This window comes from Lonchura striata, chromosome 21, assembly GCF_046129695.1.
Source record: "Lonchura striata isolate bLonStr1 chromosome 21, bLonStr1.mat, whole genome shotgun sequence".
Lineage (NCBI taxonomy): Eukaryota > Metazoa > Chordata > Aves > Passeriformes > Estrildidae > Lonchura > Lonchura striata.
The window spans coordinates 2,313,884-2,336,848 of NC_134623.1; the positions used below are offsets into that span (position 1 = coordinate 2,313,884).

The 22,965-nt window shown below is 63.5% G+C and overlaps 2 protein-coding genes and 2 long non-coding RNA genes across 4 annotated transcripts; all 4 read right to left on the minus strand.

Annotated features, from left to right (window-relative positions):
* Positions 1 to 70: 70 nt before the first annotated feature.
* On the minus strand, positions 71 to 1,791 carry LOC144247294 (uncharacterized). Its single transcript, XR_013341008.1, has 2 exons — positions 1,693 to 1,791; positions 71 to 296 (listed from the first exon to the last, which is right to left on the minus strand). It is a non-coding gene; the product is annotated as an uncharacterized LOC144247294 (long non-coding RNA).
* A 2,262-nt stretch (positions 1,792 to 4,053) lies between these two features.
* Positions 4,054 to 6,306, minus strand: LOC116184785 (interferon regulatory factor 9-like). Its single transcript, XM_077787685.1, has 3 exons — positions 6,136 to 6,306; positions 5,250 to 5,424; positions 4,054 to 4,130 (listed from the first exon to the last, which is right to left on the minus strand). The coding sequence occupies exons 1-3, from the start codon at positions 6,304 to 6,306 to the stop codon at positions 4,054 to 4,056; spliced, it is 423 nt and encodes a 140-aa protein (XP_077643811.1).
* Positions 6,307 to 8,274: 1,968 nt separating this feature from the next.
* Positions 8,275 to 18,516, minus strand: EMC10 (ER membrane protein complex subunit 10). Its single transcript, XM_077787686.1, has 7 exons — positions 18,145 to 18,516; positions 15,573 to 15,630; positions 13,912 to 14,024; positions 13,288 to 13,392; positions 12,160 to 12,341; positions 10,638 to 10,731; positions 8,275 to 8,460 (listed from the first exon to the last, which is right to left on the minus strand). Exons 1-7 carry the CDS (start codon positions 18,514 to 18,516, stop codon positions 8,350 to 8,352), a joined length of 1,035 nt encoding a protein of 344 aa, XP_077643812.1. The 3' UTR covers positions 8,275 to 8,349.
* Positions 18,517 to 19,266: 750 nt separating this feature from the next.
* Positions 19,267 to 21,700, minus strand: LOC144247303 (uncharacterized). The gene is made up of 2 exons (XR_013341017.1): positions 21,538 to 21,700; positions 19,267 to 19,471 (listed from the first exon to the last, which is right to left on the minus strand). It is a non-coding gene; the product is annotated as an uncharacterized LOC144247303 (long non-coding RNA).
* Positions 21,701 to 22,965: the final 1,265 nt, after the last annotated feature.

Genomic DNA, 22,965 nt, shown 5'->3' on the forward strand with positions numbered 1-22,965 from the left:
GCTGCTCTCGTTTTGGGGGTCCCCCTCCGGTTTTGGGGTCCCCTCCCCCTCCCCGAGTGACAGAGACCCCTGAGGGTGGGGGAGGGGCAGGGCTGCCCCCCCCACTTCAGCTTTTATTGCCCTGGGGAGGTTTTGGGGGGCCCGGGGGGGGTTTGGGGGTCCCCGGGGGTGTTTTGGGGGTCCCCGGGGGGGGTTTGGGGGTCCCCGGGGGTGTTTTGGGGGTCCCCGAGGGTGTTTTGGGGGTCCCCGGGGGTCCCGAGGCTGTCCAGGAGCCGCTGGGCGAAGGCCTGCTCCATCTGGGGGGAGGGGAAAGGGGGGAGACCCCTGAGAGACCCCCCCCAAAATCCCCTCTCCCCACTGAGGGACCCCAGACCCAAAACCCCAGAGCCTGGGGGACCCCCCAAAATCCCCCAAGGCCCCCCAAAACCCCTCAGGGACCCCCCCCAACATCCCCAGGATCCCCCCAGAGCCCCCCAAGACGTCCTCAGGGACCCCCAACACCCCCCAGGAGCCCCCAAAACACCCAAGGACCCCCAAGATCCCTTAAGTACCCCCCAAAACCCCCCAGGACCCCTCAGGGACCCCCAAAACCCCCCAGGACTCCCCCAGAACCCCTCAGGAGCCCTCCAAGGGCTCCCCCAAAATCTCCCAGCACCCCTAAAACCCCTCAGGAGCCCCCTAAGGGCTCCCCGGACCCCCCAACCCCTCATGACCTTCCCAGGACCCCCCCAAACCCCTCAGGGACCCCCCAGCATCCCCAGGGACCCCCCCCAGGACCCCTTAGGGACCCCCCAAACCCCCCAGGACCCCTTAGGGACCCCCAACATCCCCAGGGACCCCCGCAGGACCCCCCAACATCCCCAGGATCCCCCCAGGATGCCCCAAACCCTACAGGGACTCCCCCCAGGACCCCCAAAACCACCCTGGACCCTTTAGGGACCCCTTTGGGACCCCCAAAACCCCCCAGGGACCACCCCCAGGACCCATTAAGGACCCCCAACATCCCCAGGGACCCCCCCAGGATGTCCCAAACCCTCCAGGGACTCCCCCCAGGACCCCCAAAACCCCCCGGGACCCCTTAGGGACCCCCAGCATCCCCAGGGACCCCCCCCAGGACACCCCAACATCCCCCAGGACCCCTTAGGGGCCCCCAGCATCCCCAGGGACCCCCCCCAGGACACCCCAACATCCCCAGGGACCCCCCCAGGACCCCCAAACCCCCCAAAACCCCTCAGGACCCCTTAGGGACCCCCAACATCCCCAGGGACCCCCCGAGGATGCCCCAAAACCCCCCAGGACCCCCCCAGGACCCCCAACATCCCCAGGGACCCCCCCCAGGACACCCCAACATCCCCCAGGACCCTCCCCAGGACCCCTTAGGGACCCCCAACATCCCCAGGGACCCCCCGAGGATGCCCCAAAACCCCCCAGGACCCCCCCAGGACCCCCAACATCCCCAGGGACCCCCCAGGATGCCCCAAACCCTACAGGGACTCCCCCCAGGACCCCCAAAACCCCCGGGACCCCCCCAGGACCCCTTAGGGCCCCCAACATCCCCAGGGACCCCCCGAGGATGCCCCAAAATCCCCCAGGACCCCCAACATCCCCCAGGACCCTTTAGGGACCCCTTAGGGACCCCCAACGTTCCCAGGGACCCCCCGGACCCCTTCGGGACCCCCGGCCCTCGCCCACCTCCAGCCGCAGCCCCTCCCCGCCGGGGCCGCCGCGCAGCTCCAGCGTCACCCGGTGCGGGGGGCGGGGCCCGAGCCCGGCCCGGTGCCGCGCCAGCTCTGGGGGGGGAGGGGGATGGGGGCGGGGCCGGGCGGGCCCCTCCCCCACCCCGCGCCTCGGGGCCCTCCCCATCCCGGAAGTGTCCATCTTCGCATCCCAGAAGTGCCCCTCCCCATCCCGGAAGTGCCCATCTTCCAATCCCGGAAGTGCCCCTCCCCATCCCGGAAAGTGCCCCTCCCCATCCCGGAAGTGTCCATCTTCGCATCCCGGAAATGCCCTTACCCATCCCGAAAGTGCCCTTACCGATCCCGGAAGTGCCCCTCCCCATCCCGGAAATGCCCTTACCCATCCCGAAAGTGCCCTTACCCATCCCGGAAAGTGCCCCTCCCCATCCCGGAAGTTCCTCTCCCCATCCCGGAAATGCCCTTACCCATCCCGGAAAGTGCCCCTCCCCATCCCGGAAGTGCCCTTACCCATCCCGGAAGTCCTCTTATCCATCCCGGAAATGCCCTTACCCATCCCGGAAGTGCCCCTCCTCATGCCGGAAGTGCCCCTCCCCATCCTGGAAAGTGCCCTTACCCATCCCGGAAGTCCCCTTATCCATCCCGGAAGTCCCCTCCTCCATCCCGGAAGCCCCCTTATCCATCCCGGAAGTCCCCTTATCCATCCCGGAAGTCCCCTCCCCAATCCCGGAAGTCCCCTTATCCATCCCGGAAGTCCCCTCCCCAATCCCGGAACTCCCCTCCCCCCACCGGAAGCGCCCCTCACCCTCCCGGAAGCGGCGTGCGTCGAAGGGCTGCAGCAGCTCCCCCGGGGGGAGGGGCCCGTGGGGGGCGTGGGGGGCGCGGAGGGCGCCGGGGCCGGGCCCGGGGCCGAGCCGGAGGCGCAGGAAGAGCCCGCGGGGGGCGCTGCTGAGCAGCAGCTCCGGGCCCGTCCCCCCCGGCAGCCGCAGGCGCGGCAGCGGCGGAGGAAGCGCCCCCTGGCGGCCGGGAGGACTCGGCGGGTGCCCCCCCGTGGGCAGCGCCCCCTGGCGGCCGGGAGGACTCAGCAGGTATTCCCCCGCGGGCAGCGCCCCCTGGCGGCCCGGAGGACTCAGCAGGTATTCCCCTGCGGGCAGCGCCCCCTGCCACGCCACGGCCCGGCCCCGGCGCAGCCGCAGCAGCAGCGCCGCGTCCCCTGCGGGGGAGGGTCAATGGGGGCGGGGCCCAAGGAAGGGGGAGGAGCCACGATTGGGCGGGGTTAGGGTTGGGGGCGTGGTTCAGTTTGGGGGAGGAGCCAGGATGGGGTGGGGTTAGGGCTGGGGGCGTGGCTCAGTTTGGGGGAGGAGCCACGACTGGGCGGGGTTAGGTTTGGGGGCGTGGCTCAGTTTGGGGGAGGAGCCAGGACGGGGTGGGGTCAATGGGGGTGTGGCTCAGTTTTTGGGTGGAGCCACGATTGGGTGGGGTCAATTTTGGGGGCGTGGCTCAGTTTTGGGGGAGGAGCCAGGATTGGGCGAGGTCAGTGTTGGGGGCATGTTTCAGTTCTGGGGAAGGAGCCATGATTGGGTGGGGTTAGGTTTGGGGGCGTGGCTCAGTTTAGGGGAGGAGCCACGATTGGGCGGGATAAGGGTTGGGGGCGTGGCTCATTTTGGGGGAGGAGCCAGGACGGGGTGGGGTCAATGGGGGTGTGACTTCGTTTTTGGGTGCAGCCACGATTGGGTGGGGTCAATTTTGGGGGCGTCACTCAGTTTTTGGGTGGAGCCAGGACTGGGTGGGGTCAATGTTGGGGGCGGGGCTCAGTTTTGGGGAGGAGCCACGATTGGGTGGGGTCAGTCTTGTGGGCGTGGCTCAATTTGGGGGCGGAGCCATGATTGGGTGGGGTCAATTTTGGGGGCGTGGCTCAGTTTTGGGGGAGGAGCCACGATTGGGCGGGGTCAGTGTGGGGGCGTGGCTTGGTTTTGGGGGAGGAGCCAGCACAGGGCGGGGGTGTTGCCGCGCTGTGATTGGCCAGGCTTGGCTCCTCCCCCTTGTGGGCGTGGCTTACCGGTCGCCGGGGGGAGGGGCTCGGCGCTCTCCACCTCGATCCGCAGCGGCGCTTCCGGGGGCGGGGCCTCGGCTGAAGGGGCGGGGTCAGGCGGCGGCCACGCCCCCCGCCCCGCCCCCAAGGCCGCCCCAGCCCCTCCCCCGCTCTCACCGGGCTTCTCGTCGTCCTCCGGGGCTCCGTCCCGGCTCTCGGGGGGCGGCGTCGGGGGGAGGGGCTCGGTGGGGCTCAGCCCCGCCTCCCCCCGGCCCTGCCGCCCCTTGGGGGCTTTGGGCTCTGGGTGGGGGGGGGGCACCGGGTCGGTCAATCCGGCCCCGGCCCCATTCGGCTCCTCCCTTTGGCCTCCCCCGCCTCAGGACCCTCCCCCACCCGCGCCCCTCCTGATTTGGGGGTTCCCCACCCTGCCCGGGCCCACCCCGGTGCCGGTGTGTCCCCCCAAAATTCCATCCCTGGTGTGTCCCCCCCAAGTTCCATCCCCGGTGTCCCCCCCACATTCCATCCCCTCACCCCATTTCCAGTATGTCCCCCCCAAATTCCATCCTCTTTCCCCTTTTCCGGTGTGTCCCCTGTGTTTAGTTCCTATTCCCTATGTGACCCCCCCCCCATACTCTGCACCCATTTCCCGTGTGCCCCCCCATATTCCGTCCCCCCACCCCCCATTTCCCGTGTCCCCCCAATCTCCCTCTCCGCCTCGCTGTGCGTCCCATTCCCAGTGCCCCGGCTCGGTTCCCAGTCCCCGTTCCCATTCCCTGTTCCTGTTCCCATTCTTGGTTCCCGTTCCCATTCCCGTTCCCATTCGCATTCCCATCCCTGTTCCCATTTCCCCATTCCCATTTCCCCATTTCCTATTCCCATTCCTGGTGCCCAGTTCCCATTCCCATTCCCATTCCCCATTCCCGTCCCCATTCCCATTCCCGTTCCCGTCTCACCGCGGGCGGGCAGCAGCCGGTACACGTGGTAGGGCCGGGCTCCGTTTCCCATTCCCCATTCCCGTTCCCATTCCTGATCCCATTCCCATTCCCATTCCCCATTCCCGTTCCCATTCCCCGTCCCGTTCCCATTCCCGTTCCCGTCTCACCGCGGGCGGGCAGCAGCCGGTACACGCGGTAGGGCCGGGCTCCGTTTCCCATTCCCCGTTCCCGTTCCCATTCCTGTTCCCATTCCCATTCCCATTCCCGTCCCCATTCCCCATTCCCATTCCCCATTCCCATTCCCCGTTCCCATTCCCGTTCCCGTCTCACCGCGGGCGGGCAGCAGTCGGTACACGCGGTAGGGCCGGGCTCCGTTCCCGTTCCCATTCCCCATTCCCCATTCCCATTCCCATTCCCCATTCCCGTTCCCATTCCAGTCCCCATTCCCATTCCCATTCCCCGTTCCCCGTTCCCGTCTCACCGCGGGCGGGCAGCAGCCGGTACACGCGGTAGGGCCGGGCTCCGTTTCCCATTCCCATTCCCCATTCCCCATTCCCATTCCCGTTCCCATTCCCGTTCCCGTCTCACCGCGGGCGGGCAGCAGCCGGTACACGCGGTAGGGCCGGGCTCCGTCGGCGCGGCCGCGCCCGGGCAGCGCCTGGAACTCGGGGCTGCGGTTCAGGGCGCAGCGCAGCCGCGTCTTCCAGCCCGCGGGGTCCGGGGGGTCCCCGGGCCGCAGCCGCCCCTTGAACTCCGCCCACGCCTGCCGACACGCCCACCTCATTAGCATAGTGCGGACACGCCCACCTCATTAGCATAGCCCCGCCCATACGACCCCGCTCGGCCCCGCCCCCTGCTCGGAGCCCCACCCGCGGTTTCCTGGCCACGCCCCTCTTGGCCCCGCCCCCTCACAAAGCCCCGCCCCCGATTGGCTCCTCCCCCAGAGGGGGCGTGGCCCAATCAGCTCCTCCTCCCCTATGGCTCCGCCCCCTCTTTGGCCCCTCCCACTTTCTCGGCCCCGCCTCTCAAGCAGGCCCCGCCCATTGGCGCGCAGAGTCCCGCCCCTCCCATAGCCCTGCCCTCGGTGCAGCCAATCACCTTTCAGAGCCGCCCCAGGCCCCGCCCCTCATCTGGCCGGATCCCCTTGGCCCCGCCCCTCACCCTGCAGGCCCCGCCCCTTTCTCAGCCCCTCACCCTTCAGAACCTGCCCCTCACCCTTCAGGCCCCGCCCCTGTCTCAGACCCCGCCCCTCACCCTGCAGGCCCCGCCCCTGACCCCGCAGGCCCCGCCCCTTTCTCAGCCCCCGCCCCTTTCTCAGCCCCTCACCCTTCAGGCCCCGCCCCTCTCTCAGCCCCTCACCCTGCAGGCCCCGCCCCTCCCCAGCCCCCTCAGCCCCTCACCCTGCAGGCCCCGCCCCTCTCTCAGCCCCTCACCCTGCAGGCCCCGCCCCTCCCCAGCCCCCTCAGCCCCTCACCCTGCAGAGCGCCGCCCCCGGCCCGTCGCGGGCCCCGCTGCGGCCGCCGTGGGCCCAGGGGATCCTGAGCGCCGTGCGGGCCGCGTCGTCCCACTGCAGCCCCGGGAAGCGGCCGCTCTGCAGCTGCGCCAGCAGCCACGGCCGCAGCCGCCGCGGGCCGCCCTCCGCCATGCCCGGGGCCGCCCGGGGGCTCCGCGGGTCCCGCGGGGCGATCCCGGGCTCGCGGCGACGCTTCCGGGAACCCACGTCACCGCGGCGGCCACGTGATCTCCGCCGCCAATCAGCGGGCGGCCGCGCGGCGCCGCCGCACGTGCGTGAAGGGGCGTGTCAAGGCTGCGCGGGTATTTGCATAAAGGGGCGGGGTTAGAGCGCACAGCACATCCCGTTATTTGCATAAAGGGGCGGGGTCACGGCTTACGGTACCGACTCTATTTGCATAAAGGGGCGGGGTTAGAGCGCACAGCACATCCCGTTATTTGCATAAAAGGGCGGGATCACGGCTTACAGTACCGACTCTATTTGCATAAAGGGGCGGGGTCACGGCTTACGGCACCGACTCTATTTGCATAAAGGGGCGGGGTCAGGGCGTACGCTACCGACTCTGTATTTGCATAAAGGGGCGGGGTCACGGCTTACGGTGCCGACTCTATTTGCATAAAGGGGCGGGGTTACTGCTTACGGTACCGACTCTATTTGCATAAAGGGGCGGGGTCACGGCTTACGGTGTTGACTCTATTTGCATAAAGAGGCGGGGTTACGGCTTACGGTACCGACTCTATTTGCATAAAGGGGCGTGGTTACAGAGCACAGCACTTCCCAGTTATTTGCATAAAGGGGCGTGGTTAGCACACACAGCACGTCGTTATTTGCATAAACATGGATATTGGTCGCGGTGTCCACTCTATTTGCATAAAGGGGCGTGGTCGCAGCTCACAGCACCGCCTTGTATTTGCATAAAGGGGCGTGGTCGTACCACGCGGCACCGTTCTGGTATTTGCATAAAGCAGTGTTATCTCCTATTTGCATAAATGGGCGTGGCCTTTCCTACAAGCCCCGCCCCCCATTCCCTGCCCCCCCCGGGCAGAGCCGAGGTTTTGGGGTCCCCCTGGAGCCCCAGGAGGTCCCCCCAGACTGGGCCTGCTCCCCACCTGGGGTCTCACCCGGATTTGGGGTCACACCCACATTTGGGGTCTCACAGCTTTGGGGTCTCACCGACATTTGGGGTCACACCTGGATTTGGGGTCTTACCCAGATTTGGGGTCACAGAAATTCGTGGTCTCACAGTTTTGGGGTCTCACAGCTTTGGGGTCTCACCGACATTTGGGGTCACACCTGGATTTGGGGTCTCACCAGGATTTGGGGTCTCACAGCTTTGGGGTTTCACCGACATTTGGGGGTCTCACCAGGATTTGGGGTCACACCCGGATTTGGGGTCACAGAAATTCGTGGTCCCACAGTTTTGGGGTCTCACCGACATTTGGGGGTCTCACCAGGATTTGGGGTCTCACCTGGATTTGGGGTCTCACCCGGATTTGGGGTCACACCCAGATTTGGGGTCACACCCACATTTGGGGTCTCACCCGGATTTGGGGTCTCACCGACATTTGGGGTCTCACCGGGATTTGGGGTCTCACCCAGATTTGGGGTCACACCCACATTTGGGGTCTCACTCGGATTTTGGTCTCACTGGGATTTGGGGTCACAGAAATTTGGGGTCTCACAGCTTTGGGGTCTCACCGACATTTGGGGGTCTCACCAGGATTTGGGGTCTCACCTGGATTTGGAGTCACAGAAATTTGGGGTCTCACAGTTTTGGGGTCTCACCTGGCTTTGGGGTCTCACCCAGATTTGGGGTCACAGAAATTCGTGGTCTCACAGTTTTGGGGTCTCACCTGGATTTGGGGTCTCACCTGGATTTGGGGTCTCACCGGGATTTGGGGTCTCACCCAGATTTGGGGTCTCACAGCTTTGGGGTCTCACCCGGATTTGGGGTCACACCCACATTTGGGGTCTCACTGGGATTTGGGGTCTCACCTGGATTTGGGGTCACAGAAGTTTGGGGTCACACCCGGATTTGGGGTCACAGAAGTTTGGGGTCTCACCCGGATTTGGGGTCACAGAAGTTTGGGGTCTCACAGCTTTGGGGTCTCACCCAGCTTTATTGCCCACCCCTCATGTGGGGCTCAGGGGGTCGGGGGGTGATTTTGGGGGGTCTCACCTGACCCCCGCCCCTCCCCCGCCCCCCGTGCCCCCCCCCTGCGCCCCCCCGGCGTCGGGGGCTCCGGACATCATGAGGAAGAGCACGATGGGGATGATGTACATCCACTGCGGGGAGAGGAGGGGTCACCCCAAAATCCACCCCGAAATCCATCCCAAATCACCCCAAAATCACCCCAGATCACCCACAAATCCACCCCCAAATCCACCCCAAAATCCATCCCAAATCACCCCAAAATCCACCTCGAATCACCCCAAAATACACACCAAAATCACCCCAAATCACCCACAAATCCACCCCAAAATCCACCCCGAAATACACACCAAAATACACACCAAAATCACCCACAAATCCACCCCAAAACACCCCAAGATCACCCCAAAATCCACCCCAAACCACCCCAAAATCCACCCCAAAATCACCCCAAAATACACAACAAAACCACCCCCAATTCCACCCCAAACCACCCCAAAATACACACCAAAATCACCCCAAAATCCATCCCAAAACAACCCCAAAAGTAACCCAAAATCCAATCCAAACCAGCCCCAAAATCCACCCCAAAATCTACCCCAAATCAGCCCAAATTCACCCCAAAATCCATTTCAAATCACCCCGAAATCCACCCCAAAATCACCCCAATATCACCCCAAAATCCACCCCAAACCACCCCAAAATACACACCAAAATCCATTTCAAATCACCCCAAAATCCAGCCCAAATCACCCCAAAATCCAGCACAAAATCACCCCCAAATCCACCCCAAAATCACCCCAAAATCCATCCCAAAATCCACCCCAAAATCCATCCCGAAATCCAATCCAAATCAGTACAAAAATCCACCACAAAACCACCCCAAAATCCAGCCCAAATCACCCCAAAATCCAATCCAAATCCATCTCAAAATCACCCCAAAATCCATCTCAAAATCACCCCAAAATCCGGCCCAAAATCACCCCAAAATCCGGCCCAAAATCACCCCCAAATCCACACCAAAATCCATTCCAAATCACAAAATCACCCCCAAATCACTACAAAATCCACCCAAAATCACCCCCAAATCCACCCCAAAATCACCCCAAAATGCACCCCAAAATCCATCAAAAATCACCCCAAAATCACCCCCAAATCACCCCCAAATCCACCCCAAAATCACCCCAAAATCCATCTCAAAATCACCCCAAAATCCATCCAAAATCACCCCAAACCACCCCAAAATCAGCCCCAAATCCCCCCAAAATCCATCCCAAATGGGAAATGGGGGTGGGTCACCCCAAAATCCCAATCCTGGGAGGTGCAGGGAGCCTTTGGGTGCTCAGGAGGGGTTTGGGGGGGGGTCACAGGATTTTGGGTGTCACAGGTGGTTTTTGGGGTGCCCCAGGTGGTTTTGGGGTGTCCCAGATGATTTTTGAGGTGTTCTGAATTATTTTTGGCGTGTCCCAGTTAATTTTTGGGGTGTCCTGGATGATTTTTGGGTTGTCCCAGTTAATTTTTGGGGTGTCCCAGTTAATTTTTGAGGTGTCCCAGTTAATTTTTGGGATGTCCCAGGGGGTTTTGGGCTGTCCCAGGTGATTTTTCGAGTGTCCTGGATGATTTTTGGGGTATCCCAGTTAATTTTTGGGGTGTCCCAGTTAATTTTTGGGCTGTGCCAGATGATTTTTGGGGTGTCCCAGTTAATTTTTGGGGTGTCCCAGATGATATTTGGGGTGTCCCATTTAATTTTTGGGATGTCCCAGTTAATTTTTGGGATGTCCCAGGGGGTTTTGGGGGGTCCCGGGAGATTTTGGGGTTCCCGGGGGGTTTTGAGGTATCCTAGTTGATTTTTGGGGTTTCCCAGCAGGTTTTGGGGTGTTCTGGATGTTTTTTGGTGTGTCCCAGTTAATTGTGGGGTGTCCCAGGGGGTTTTAGGGTGTCACGGATGATTTTTGGTGTGTCCCAGTTAATTTTTAGGGTGTCCCAGCTGTTTTTGGGGGGTCCCGGATGATTTTTGGGGGGGTTCCAGGGGGTTTTGGGGGATCCTGGAGGTTTTTGGGGGGGTCCCGAGAGGTTTTGGGGGGTCCCAGGGTTTTGGGGTGTCCCAGATGATTTTGGGGTGTCACAGTTAATTTTTGAGGTGTCCCAGCTGTTTTTGGGGTGTCCCGGGTGATTTTTGGTGTGTCCCGGTTAATTTTTGAGGGGTCGCAGTTAATTTTTGGGGTGTCCCAGTTAATTTTTGGGGGGTCCCGGGGGATTTTGGGGGGTCCCGGATTATTTTGGGGGTCCCGGGGTTTTTGGGGTCCCTCACGTATTTGGCGAAGAAGGATTTCTGCTCCTGCGGGTTCCGGGCGCGCTGGGCCTGCTCCTGCTCCAGGTGCCGGATGAAGGCGGCGGTCTCAGGGCTGGGGACAGTGGGGACGGTGGGGACAGTGGGGACACTGGGGACATTGGGGACACTGGGGACATTGGGGACACTGGGGACAGTGGGGACACTGGGGACACTGGGGACATTGGGGACATTGGGGACATTGGGGACATTGGGGACACTGGGGACACTGGGGACATTGGGGACACTGGGGACATTGGGGACATTGGGGACACTGGGGACATTGGGGACAGTGGGGACATTGGGGACACTGGGGACATTGGGGACACTGGGGACACTGGGGACAGTGGGGACATTGGGGACAGTGGGGACACTGGGGACACTGGGGACATTGGGGACAGTGGGGACACTGGGGACACTGGGGACATTGGGGACACTGGGGACATTGGGGACACTGGGGACACTGGGGACAGTGGGGACACTGGGGACAGTGGGGACAATGGGGACATTGGGGACATTGGGGACACTGGGGACACGGGGGGGGTCACGGCCTCCCCAAAACTTCCCCTTCTGCCCCCACAGGTAACCCCCAAAACTGAACCAGCCCCTAAATCCCACTAATGTCCCCAGTGTCCCCAGTGTCCCCATTCCCCATATCCCCTGGTCCCAATGTCCCCATGTCCCCCCCATCCCCATGTCCCCATATCCAATGTCCCCTGTTCCTGTCCCCATGTCCCCCCCATGTCCCCATGTCCCTGTGTCCCTGCTGTGTGCCCATGTCCCCATACCCCTCTCCATGTCCCCATGTCTCATTGTCCCTGTCCCTGTCCCCATGTCCCCAGTGTCCCTCACGTGGCAGCAGGCAGTGGCTGTCTCAGTGTCCCTGTCCCTGTCCCTGTCCCCGTGTCCCTGTCCCTGTGTCCCTGTCCCCGTGTCCCTGTCTCCATGTCCCAGTGCCCGTGTCCCTGTCCCCATGTCCCTGTCCCCATGTCCCCATGTCCCCATGTCCCTGTCCCTGTGTCCCTGTCCCTGTCCCAGTCCCAGTGTCCCTGTCCCCGTGTCCCTCTCCCTGTCCCCATGTCCCCATGTCCCCATGTTCCTGTCCCTGTCCCTGTCCCTGTCCCCATGTCCCCAGTGTCCCCAGTGTCCCTCACGTGGCAGCGGGCAGTGGCTGTCTCAGTGTCCCTGTCCCTGTCCCCATGTCCCCATGTCCCTGTCCCTGTCCCTGTCCCTGTCCCTGTCCCCATGTCCCCAGTGTCCCTCACGTGGCAGCGGGCAGTGGCTGTCCCCGTGTCCCTGTCCCTATGTCCCTGTCCCTGTCCCCGTGTCCCCCCGTGTCCCCAGTGTCCCTCACGTGGCAGCGGGCAGTGGCTGTCTCAGTGTCCCTGTCCCTGTCCCCGTGTCCCCCCGTGTCCCCAGTGTCCCTCACGTGGCAGCGGGCAGTGGCTGTCTCAGTGTCCCTGTCCCTGTTCCCGTGTCCCCCCGTGTCCCCAGTGTCCCTCACGTGGCAGCGGGCAGTGGCTGTCTCAGTGCCACCGAGGTGTTGAAGAGCTCCAGGTGCCCGTCGGGCACGGCGCTGCCCCGGCAGGTGCCCGGCGCTGCCACCACCCCCAGGGCCACCACGTGCCCGGCCACGTCCAGGTGCAGGGACAGCTGGTCCGACAGGTGAGACTCCAGCAGGGCACACTGCGGGGACATGGACATGTCAGGGGACACGTCAGGGGACATGGGGACACGTCAGGGGACAGCTGGTCCGACAGGTGAGACTCCAGCAGGGCACACTGCGGGGACACAGGGACAGGGGACACGTCAGGGGACACGTCAGGGGACACGAGGACACGTCAGGGGACATGGGGACACGTCAGGGGACAGCTGGTCCGACAGGTGAGACTCCAGCAGGGCACACTGCGGGGACACGGACACGTCAGGGGACACGTCAGGGGACACGTCAGGGGACATGGGGACACGTCAGGGGACACGTCAGGGGACATGGGGCCCGGTCAGGGGACACGTCAGGGGACACAGGGACAGGGACATGTCAGGGGACATGGGGACATGTGAGGGGACAGGGACATGGGGACAAGAGATGGGACATGAGGGGACATGTGAGATGACATGAGGGGACATGAGCGGAGAGGGACACAGGGACATGGGGACATGTAAGGGGACAGGGACACGGACACAGGGACATGTGAGGGGACATGTAAGGGGACAGGGACACGGGGACATGGGGACACATGAGGGGACAAGGACACAGGACATGGGGTGTCCCAAGACGTCCCAGGATGTCCCCAAGTGTCCCAGGGGTGCCCCCAGGATGTCCCAGGGGTGTCACAGAGGTGTCCCAGGATGTCCCCAGAGTGTCCCAGGGGTGTCCCAGGGGTGTCCCCAGAGTGCTCCAGGATGTCACAGGGTGTCACAGGGGTGTCTCAGAGGTGTCCCAAATGTCCCCAGGGGTGTCCCCAGGGTGTTCCAGGATGTCCCAGGGGTGTCCCCAGGGTGTCCCAGGCTGTCCCCAGGTGTCCCCAGGTGTCCCAGGGGTGTCCCCAGGATCTCCTGGGGTGTCCCCAGGGTGTCCCAGAGCTGTCCCCAGGTGTCCCCGGCGTGTCCCTGGGGTGTCCCTGTCACTCACCGCCCTCACGAAGGAGGTGACGAACTCAGAGCCGCCCTCCTCGCCCGGGCCCAGGGGCCTGCGGGGGACCCGCACCCGGTACAGCCCGTCCCGCGCTGCCACCTCCTGTGGGGACACCCGTGTCACCCAGTGTCACCCAGTGTCACCCTGACCCGCACCCGGTACAGCCCGTCCCGCGCTGCCACCTCCTGTGGGGACACCCGTGTCACCTCACGGTCACCCACTGCCACCCAGGGTCACCCCATTGTCACCCAAGTCACCCGGTGTCACCCCAGTGTCCCCCCAATGCCACCCTGCTGTCCCTCAGTGCCCCCCGTGTCCCCGTGTCCCCACTGTGTCCCCGTGTCCCTTCCATGTCCTGCTGTCCCCCCGTGTCCCCCCATGTCCCCCGTGTCCCCGGTGTCCCCCCGTGTCCCCCGGTGTCCCTGCTGTTCCCCCGTGTCCCCGGTGTCCCCCCGTGTCCCCCGGTGTCCCCCATGTCCCCACTGTCCCCCGTGTCCCCCCGTGTCCCCGCTGTTCCCCGGTGTCCCCGCTGTCCCCCCGTGTCCCCCGCTGTCCCTGCTGTCCCCCCGCTGTCCCCGCTGTCCCCGGTGTCCCCGCTGTCCCCCAGTGTCCCCGGCTGACCCGGAGCCGGGCCCGTTCCTCGTCCCCCAGCGGTTTCTGGGCCAGCGCCAGCGCGGGCTCGGGGCCCCAGCTCAGCGACAGCGTCCCCCGGCGGCGGAACCGCGGCGCCCCGTCTGCGGGACGGGGACAGGGACAGGGACAGGGATGGGGACATGGGGACAGAGGGACAGAGGGGACAGGGACAGGGACAGGGATGGGGACATGGGGACAGGGACAGGGATGGGACAGGGACGGGGACATGGGGACAGAGGGGACAGGGAGAGGGATGGGGACAGGGACATGGGGACAGCAGGGACATAGGGACACGGATGGGGACAGGGACACAGGGACATGGGGACAGGGATAGGGACAGAGACAGGTGGACATGGGGACACGGGGACAATGGGACAATGAGACATGGGGACAGGGGACATGAGGAAATGGGCACATGGGGACACAGTGCTGGCACTGGGGACAGCCTGGTCCCCGTGCCCCCAGTGCCACCCCATGCCCCCAGTGCCACCTCCAGCCCCGTGTCCCCAGTGCCACCCCCACCTGACATCCCCAGTGCCACCCCTGTCCCCATGTCTCAGTGCCACCCCATCTGTGTCCCCAGTGCCACCCCTGTCCCCTGTGCCACCCTTGTGTCCCCAGTGCCACCCCCACCCGACATCCCCAGTGCCACCCCTGTCCTCGTGTCCCCAGTGCCACTCCATCTCTGTGTCCCCAGTGCCACCTCTGTCCCCTGTGCCACCCTTGTGTCCCCAGTGCCACCCCATCCCTGTCCCCAATGCCACCCCCACCTGGTGTCCCCAGTGCCACCCATCCCCCTGTCCCCAGTGCCACCTCCATGTACCCATCCCATCACCCAGCTCAGCATCCCCATGTCCCATGTCCCCACAATGTCCCCAGTGTCCCCAGTGTCCCCCGTGTCCCCAATGTCCTCAGTGTCCCCAATGTCCCCAATGTCCCCGATGTCCCCACTGTCCCCAGTATCCCCAATGTCCCCACTGTCCCCAGTGTCCCCAATGTCCCCAGTGTCCCCAGTGTCCCCACAATGTCCCCACTGTCCCCAGTGTCCCCAGTGTCCCCCGTGTCCCCAATGTCCCCAATGTCCCCAGTGTCCCCCGTGTCCCCAATGTCCCCAATGTCCCCAGTGTTCCCCGTGTCCCCAATGTCCCCAGTGTCCCCAATGTCCCCAGTGTCCCCAACTGTCCCCAGTGTCCCCAGTGTCCCCAATGTCCCCAGTGTCCCCAGTGTCCCCGATGTCCCCAATGTCCCCAGTGTCCCCAGTGTCCCCAGTGTCCCCCAATCCCCCCAGTGTCCCCAGTGTCCCCCAATGTCCCCAGTGTCCCCAGTGTCCCCAATCCCCCCAATGTCCCCAGTGTCCCCAATGTCCCCAGTGTCCCCAGTGTCCCCAGTGTCCCCCGTGTCCCCAATGTCCCCAATGTCCCCAGTGTTCCCCGTGTCCCCAATGTCCCCAGTGTCCCCAATGTCCCCAGTGTCCCCAACTGTCCCCAGTGTCCCCAGTGTCCCCAGTGTCCCCAGTGTCCCCAGTGTCCCCAGTGTCCCCAATCCCCCCAATGTCCCCAGTGTCCCCAATGTCCCCAATCCCCCCAGTGTCCCCAATGTCCCCCAGTGTCCCCAGTGTCCCCAGTGTCCCCAGTGCCCCTGTCCCTCACCCAGCTCGAAGGAGTGCTCCAGGCTCAGGCTCACCCGGCAGCTCTCGGTGTCACCGGCCTGGGGGGACACAGGGGGACATCAGGGTGACACTGGGGTGACAGCAGGGGGACACGGGGGTGGCACCAGGACAGGGACACCAGGAGGTGACACCAGGGGGACATCAGGGTGACACGGGGGTGACATTGGGGTGACACCAGGGGGACACAGGGGTGACACGGGTGACACAGGGGTGACACAGGGGTGGCACCAGGACAGGGACACCAGGAGGTGACACCAGGGGGACACAGGGGTGACACGGGGGTGACACTGGGGTGACACCAGGACAGGGACACAGGGGTGACACAGGGGTGACACTGGGGTGACACCAGGGGGACACAGGGGTGACACGGGTGACACAGGGGTGACACAGGGGTGGCACCAGGACAGGGACACCAGGAGGTGACACCAGGGGGACACAGGGGTGACACGGGGGTGACACTGGGGTGACACCAGGACAGGGACACAGGGGTGACACAGGGGTGACACTGGGGTGACACCAGGGGGACACAGGGGTGACACGGGCGACACAGGGGTGACACGGGGGTGGCACCAGGACAGGGACACCAGGAGGTGACACCAGGGGGACACAGGGGTGACACGGGCGACACAGGGGTGACACGGGGGTGGCACCAGGACAGGGACACCAGGAGGTGACACCTGGCTGGGGCCACCCCCAGAGGGGGGGGGGGGCACCCCGCCGGCCTCATGAATATTAATGACCAGCCCCACACCCTCATTCATGCTAATGAGGTTCTGCAGCCTCAACTCCCTCATGAATATTAATCACCTGGAGGGAGCCAGACCCACCCGTCATTAGCATTAATGAGGTGGAGCAGGCTCATTACTTTCAACCACATTAATTAATATTAATGAGGGCAGCGAAAGGCCACGCCCCTCATACCTACAGGCAGTTTATAAACCCTTAATTAATATTAATGAAGGCGGCACACGGTATCGGTTGGTACATCCCTAATTAATATTAATGAGTGCAGCCCGCAGCCCTACCCCTCGCAGCAACAGCCTCTATTAGTTTATACACCCCTAATTAATATTAATGAGGGCAGCACACGGTATCGGTTGGTACACCCCTAATTAATATTAATGAGACAGTCACAAGGTCCCGCCCCTTGGGCTCCTGACAATTTACGCTCCCCCTAATTAATATTAATGAGGGCGGCACGCGGGGTCCCTGGGCTCTATGGTCAGACAGCCACGCCCCCTCATTAATATTAATGAGCCCCCATCCTGCACGGGGCCTCCCGAACACCGAGAACCGAACACCGAGAACCGAACACCGGTACCGGGAACCCCATGCCGGTACCGGAGCCTCTCCCATCCCGGTACCGGGAGCCCCATCCCGGTTCCCGGTTCCTGGTTCTCCCCCATCCCGGTTCTCCCGCTCTCCCCCATCCCGGTTCCCGGTTCTCCCTCTCTCTCCCATCCTGGTTCCCGGTTCTCCCGCTCTCCCCCGTCCCAGTTCCCGGTTCTCCCGCTCTCTCCCGTCCCGGTTCCCGGTTCTCTCCCGCTCTCTGCCATCCCGGTACCGGGGCTCTCCCCCATCCCGGTTCCCGGTTCTCTCCCGTGCCGGTTCCCGGTTCTCCCGCTCTCTCCCGTCCCGGTTCCCGGTTCTCCCGCTCTCTCCCGTCCCGGTTCCCGGTTCTCTCCCGTTCTCTCCCATCCCGGTTCCCGGTTCTCTCCCGCTCTCTCCCATCCCGGTGCCCGGTTCTCTCCCATCCCGGTTCTCCCGCTCTCTCCCATCCCGGTTCCCGGTTCTCCCGCTCTCTCCCATCCCGGTTCCCGGTTCTCTCCCATCCCGGTTCCCGGTTCTCTCCCATCCTGGTTCCCGGTTCTCCCGCTCTCTCCCGTGCCGGTTCCCGGTTCTCCCGCTCTCTCCCATCCCGGTTCCCGGTTCTCTCCCATCCCGGTACCGGGGCTCTCTCCCATCCCGGTTCTCCCGCTCTCTCCCATCCCGGTTCCCGGTTCTCTCCCATCCCGGTTCTCCCGCTCTCTCCCATCCCGGTTCCCGGTTCTCCCGCTCTCTCCCATCCCGGTTCTCCCGCTCTCTCCCGTCCCGGTTCCCGGTTCTCCCGCTCTCTCCCATCCCGGTTCCCGGTTCTCTCCCGTCCCGGTTCCCGGTTCTCCCGCTCTCTCCCGTCCCGGTACCGGGGCTCTCTCCCATCCCGGTTCCCGCTCTCTCCCATCCCGGTTCCCGGTTCTCCCGCTCTCTCCCGTCCCGGTTCCCGGTTCTCTCCCATCCCGGTACCGGGGCTCTCTCCCATCCCGGTTCCCGCTCTCTCCCATCCCGGTTCCCGGTTCTCTCCCATCCCGGTTCCCGGTTCTCTCCCGTCCCGGTTCCCGGTTCTCTCCCATCCCGGTTCCCGGTTCTCCCGCTCTCTCCCATCCCGGTTCCCGGTTCCCGGTTCTCTCCCGTGCCGGTTCCCGGTTCTCTCCCATCCCGGTTCCCGCTCTCTCCCGTCCCGGTTCCCGGTTCTCTCCCATCCCGGTTCCCGGTTCCCCGCCCCCCGGGCTCACCCGGGGCCCGGTGCCGGTGCCGGAGCCCCCCCGGCAGAGCGCCCCGGCCCGGCCCAGCGCCGCCCCCGCCGCCAGCAGCGCCAGCAGCGGCAGCGGCCACGGCGCCGCCATCTTGGAGCGCGGGGCACGGCGGGAACGGGGCGGGGCCTCGCGAGGGGGCGGGGCCAATCGGGAACGAGGCGGGGAACGGCGGGAACGGGGCGGGGCCAGGGCGGAGGGGGCGTGGCCAATGCGGGAACGAGGCGGGGCCAAGGCGGGAACGGGGCGGGACCAGGCCGAGGGGGCGTGGCCAATCGGGAACGAGGCGGGGCAGGGCGGCATGGGCGGGGCCAGGCGGGATGGGCGGAGCGTAAGCGGAGGGGGCGTGGTCATGGCGGAAAGGGGTGTGGTCAAGAGGGCGGGGCCTCGCGAGGGGGCGGGGCCAACAACGCTCCCCATTGGGTGTCCCCCCTCCCCCACCCGAAATCCAGCTCGGGAACCCCCGGATGGACAGAGGGACCCCCCCAGTGACCCTTGGGACCCCCCAGTGACCCCTGGGACCCCCCCCCAGTGACCCCCGAGTGCTCCCAGTAACCCCCGGGACCCTCCCAGTAACCCCTGGGACCCCCCAGTGACCCCTGGGACCCCCCAGTAATCCCTGGGACCCCCCCAGTGACCCCCCAGTGACCCCTGGGACCCCCCAGTGACCCCTGGGACCCCCCAGTGACCCCTGGGACCCCCCCAGTGACCCCCCAGTGACCCCCGGGACCCCCCAGTGACCCCTGGGACCCCCCAGTGACCCCTGGGACCCCCCCCCAGTGACCCCCGGGACCCCCCAGTGACCCCCGGGACCCCCCCAGTGACCCCCGGGACCCCCCAGTGACCCCTGGGACCCCCCAGTAACCCCCGGGACCCCCCAGTGACCCTTGGGACCCTTCCAGTGACCCCTGGGACCCCCCAGTGACCCCGGGGACCCCCCCAGTGACCCCGGGGACCCCCCAGTGACCCCGGGGACCCCCCCAGTGACCCCGGGGACCCCACAGTGACCCCTGAGTGCTCCCAGTAATCCCCAGGACTTTTCTTTTTTAAAAAGAAAAATTTTTTATTTGTACAAAAATACATTTTTCCATTTTTAAACGGGGGTAGGTTCTCAGCAGAGAATTTATTTTTTAATTTTTATTTTTATTTTTATTATTATTAAAATGCATTTTTTTTTCTTTGCAGGCTCTCAGCAGGGAATGTTTTAATTTTAATTTTAATTTTATTTTTTTCCAAATCCAGGGTTCTTTCAGGGTCCCTTTTTCAGGCTCTCCAGGAAGAGCCGCTCGCCCGCCAGGAAATCGTGGTCCTGGGGAGGGGGATGGGCTGAGCCCCTTCCAGAAGCTTCCGAGGCCCGGCCCAGCCCAGCTCCCAGAAAATCCCAAACCCATCCAGAAAATCCCAAACCCTTCCAGAGAATCCCAAACCCTTCCAGAGAATCCCAAACCCATCCCAGAGAATCCCAAACCCATCCAGAGATCCCAAACCCATCCAGAGAATCCCAAACCCTTCCAGAAAATCCCAAACCCATCCAAAAAATCCCAAACCCATCCCAGAGAATCCCAAACCCTTCCCAGAGAATTCCAAACCCTTCCAGACAATCCCAAACCCATCCCAGACAATCCCAAACCCATCCCAGAGAATTCCAAACCCTTCCCAGAGAATCCCAAACCCTTCCAGAGAATCCCAAACCCATCCCAGAAAATCCCAAACCCTTCCAGAGAATCCCAAACCCTTTCCCACAATCCCAAACCCTTCCAGAGAATCCCAAACCCTTCCAGAGAATCCCAAACCCTTTCCCACAATCCCAAACCCTTCCAGAGAATCCCAAACCCTTCCAGAGAATCCCAAACCCTTTCCCACAATCCCAAACCCTTCCAGAGAATCCCAAACCCTTCCAGAGATCCCAAACCCTTTCCCACAATCCCAAACCCATCCCAGAGAATCCCAAACGCATCCCAGAGAATCCCAAACCCATCCCAGAGAATCCCAAACCCTTTCCCACAATCCCAAACCCTTTCCCAGCCCAGTGTCCACTTTCCATTCCCAAGCCCATTTCCATTCCCACCATTCCCAAACCCATCCCAGTTCCCAGTTCCCATTTCCATTCCCAGTTTCCCCATTCCCAGTTCCCAATTCCCCCCAATCCATTCCCAGTTCCCCCAGCCCATTCCCAGTTCCCCCAGTCCATTCCCAGTTCCCCCAGCCCATTCCCAGTTCCCCCAGTCCATTCCCATCCCATTCCCAGTTCCCCCAGCCCATTCCCAGCCCGCTCCCAGTTCCCCCCAGTCCATTCCCAGTCCCCCCAGCCCATTCCCGTCCTGCCCCCAGTTCCCCCAGTCCATTCCCATCCCGCTCCCAGTTCCCCCAGTCCATTCCCAGCCCATTCCCAGTCCCCCCAGTCCATTCCCATTCCATTCCCAGTTCCCTCCAGTCCATTCCCATCCCGCTCCCAGTTCCCCCAGTCCATTCCCAGCCCATTCCCAGTCCCCCCAGTCCATTCCCATCCCATTCCCAGTTCCCTCCAGTCCATTCCCATTCCATTCCCAGTCCCCCCAGCCCATTCCCGTCCTGCTCCCAGTTCCCCCAGTCCATTCCCATCCCGCTCCCAGTTCCCCCAGTCCATTCCCATCCCATTCCCAGTCCCCCCAGTCCATTCCCATCCCATTCCCAGTTCCCCCAGTCCATTCCCATCCCACTCCCAGTCCCCCAGTCCATTCCCATCCCGTTCCCAGTTCCCCCAGTCCATTCCCATCCCACTCCCAGTCCCCCAGTCCATTCCCATCCCGCTCCCAGTTCCCCCAGTCCATTCCCATCCCGCTCCCAGTCCCCCCAGTCCATTCCCATCCCGTTCCCAGTTCCCTCCAGTCCATTCCCATCCCATTCCCAGTTCCCTCCAGTCCATTCCCATTCCATTCCCAGTCCCCCCAGTCCATTCCCATCCCATTCCCAGTTCCCCCCAGTCCATTCCCATCCCGCTCCCAGTTCCCCCAGTCCCCCCAGTCCATTCCCATCCCGTTCCCAGTTCCCCCAGTCCATTCCCATCCCGCTCCCAGTTCCCCCAGTCCATTCCCATCCCGTTCCCAGTTCCCCCAGTCCATTCCCATCCCATTCCCAGCCCGCTCCCAGTTCCCCCAGTCCATTCCCATCCCGCTCCCAGTTCCCCCAGTTCCCCCAGTCCATTCCCATCCCATTCCCAGTTCCCCCAGTCCATTCCCATCCCATTCCCAGTGCCCCCAGTCCATTCCCAGCCCATTCCCAGTTCCCCCAGTTCCCCCAGTCCATTTCCGTCCCGTTCCCAGTTCTCCCAGTTCCCCCAGTCCCCCCAGTCCATTCCCCTCCCGTTCCCAGTTCTCCCAGTTCCCCCAGTCCCACCCTGCGTGCGCGCTCCTTCAGCAGCAGGACGTGTCCGTAGAGCGCGGCCGCGCCCGCCCGCGCCCCGCTGTCCCCGAGGAGCGCCGCCAGCCCCGGCAGCAGCCCCGGGGCCACCGGGGACACCGGGGCCACCGGGGCCACCGGGGACACCAGGGACACCGGGGCCACCGGGGACACCAGGGACACCGGGGACACCGGAGCCACCGGAGACACCGGGGACACCGGGGCCACCGGAGCCGCTGGGGACACCAGGGACACCGGGGACACCGGGGACACCGGGGACACCGGGGCCACCGGGGACACCGGAGCTGCTGGGGACACTGGGGACACCGGAGCCGCCGGAGTCACCGGAGGGGCTGCAGGAGGGGACACCGGAGCGTCCCTGTCACCGCTGCCAGCGCCCCCCACCCTAAAACACCCACCCACCCCAGCCAGGCCAGGAGCGCTGGGATCCCAAAAACGGGACCCAAAAAACGGGATCCGAGAACGGGATCTGAGAATGGGATCTGAAAAAGGGAAACTAAAAACGGGATCAAAAAATGGGATCCAAAAACGGGATCCAAAAACAGGATCTGAGAATGGGATCTGAGAATGGGATCCGAAAAAGGGAAACTAAAAACGGGATCCAAAAACGGGATCCAAAAACGGGATCCAAAAACAGGATCCAAAAACGGGACCCTAAAAACGGGATCCAAAAACAGGATCCAAAAACGGGACCCTAAAAACGATATCCGAAAACGGGATCTGAGAATGGGATCCAAAATGGGATCCAAAAATGGGATCCTAAAAACAGGATCCAAAAAAGGGAAACTAAAAACGGGATCCAACAACGGGATCTGAAAACGGGATCCTAAAACTAGGATCCTAAAAACGGGATCCAAAAACAGGATCCTAAAAATGGGATTCTAAAAACGGGATCCAAAAACGGGATCCTAAAAACGGGATCCGAAAACAGGATCCAAAAACGGGATCCTAAAAATGGGATTCTAAAAACGGGATCCAAAAACAGGATCCCAAAAATGGGGGATCCCAAAACCAGGATCCTAACCAGTGTCCCTGTCCCCTCCCTGTCCCTGTCCCTGTCCCCAGTAGTGTCCCCTCAGTGTCCCCATACCCAGTTGTGTCCCCTCGGTGTCCCCTCCGTGTCCCTCAGTGTCCCCTCACTGTCCCTTCGGTGTCCCCTCGGTGTCCCTGTCCCTCGGTGTCCCCTCACTGTCCCCTTGGTGTCCCCTCGGAGTCCCTGTCCCCTCACTGTCCCCTCACTGTCCCCTCATTGTCCCTCACTGTCCCTGTCCCCTCGGTGTCCCTCACTGTCCCCTCACTGTCCCCTCCCTGTCCCCTCAGTGTCCCTCCCTGTCCCCTCAGTGTCCCCTCAGTGTCCCTCCCTGTCCCTCGGTGTCCCTCCCTGTCCCCTCCCTGTCCCCTTGG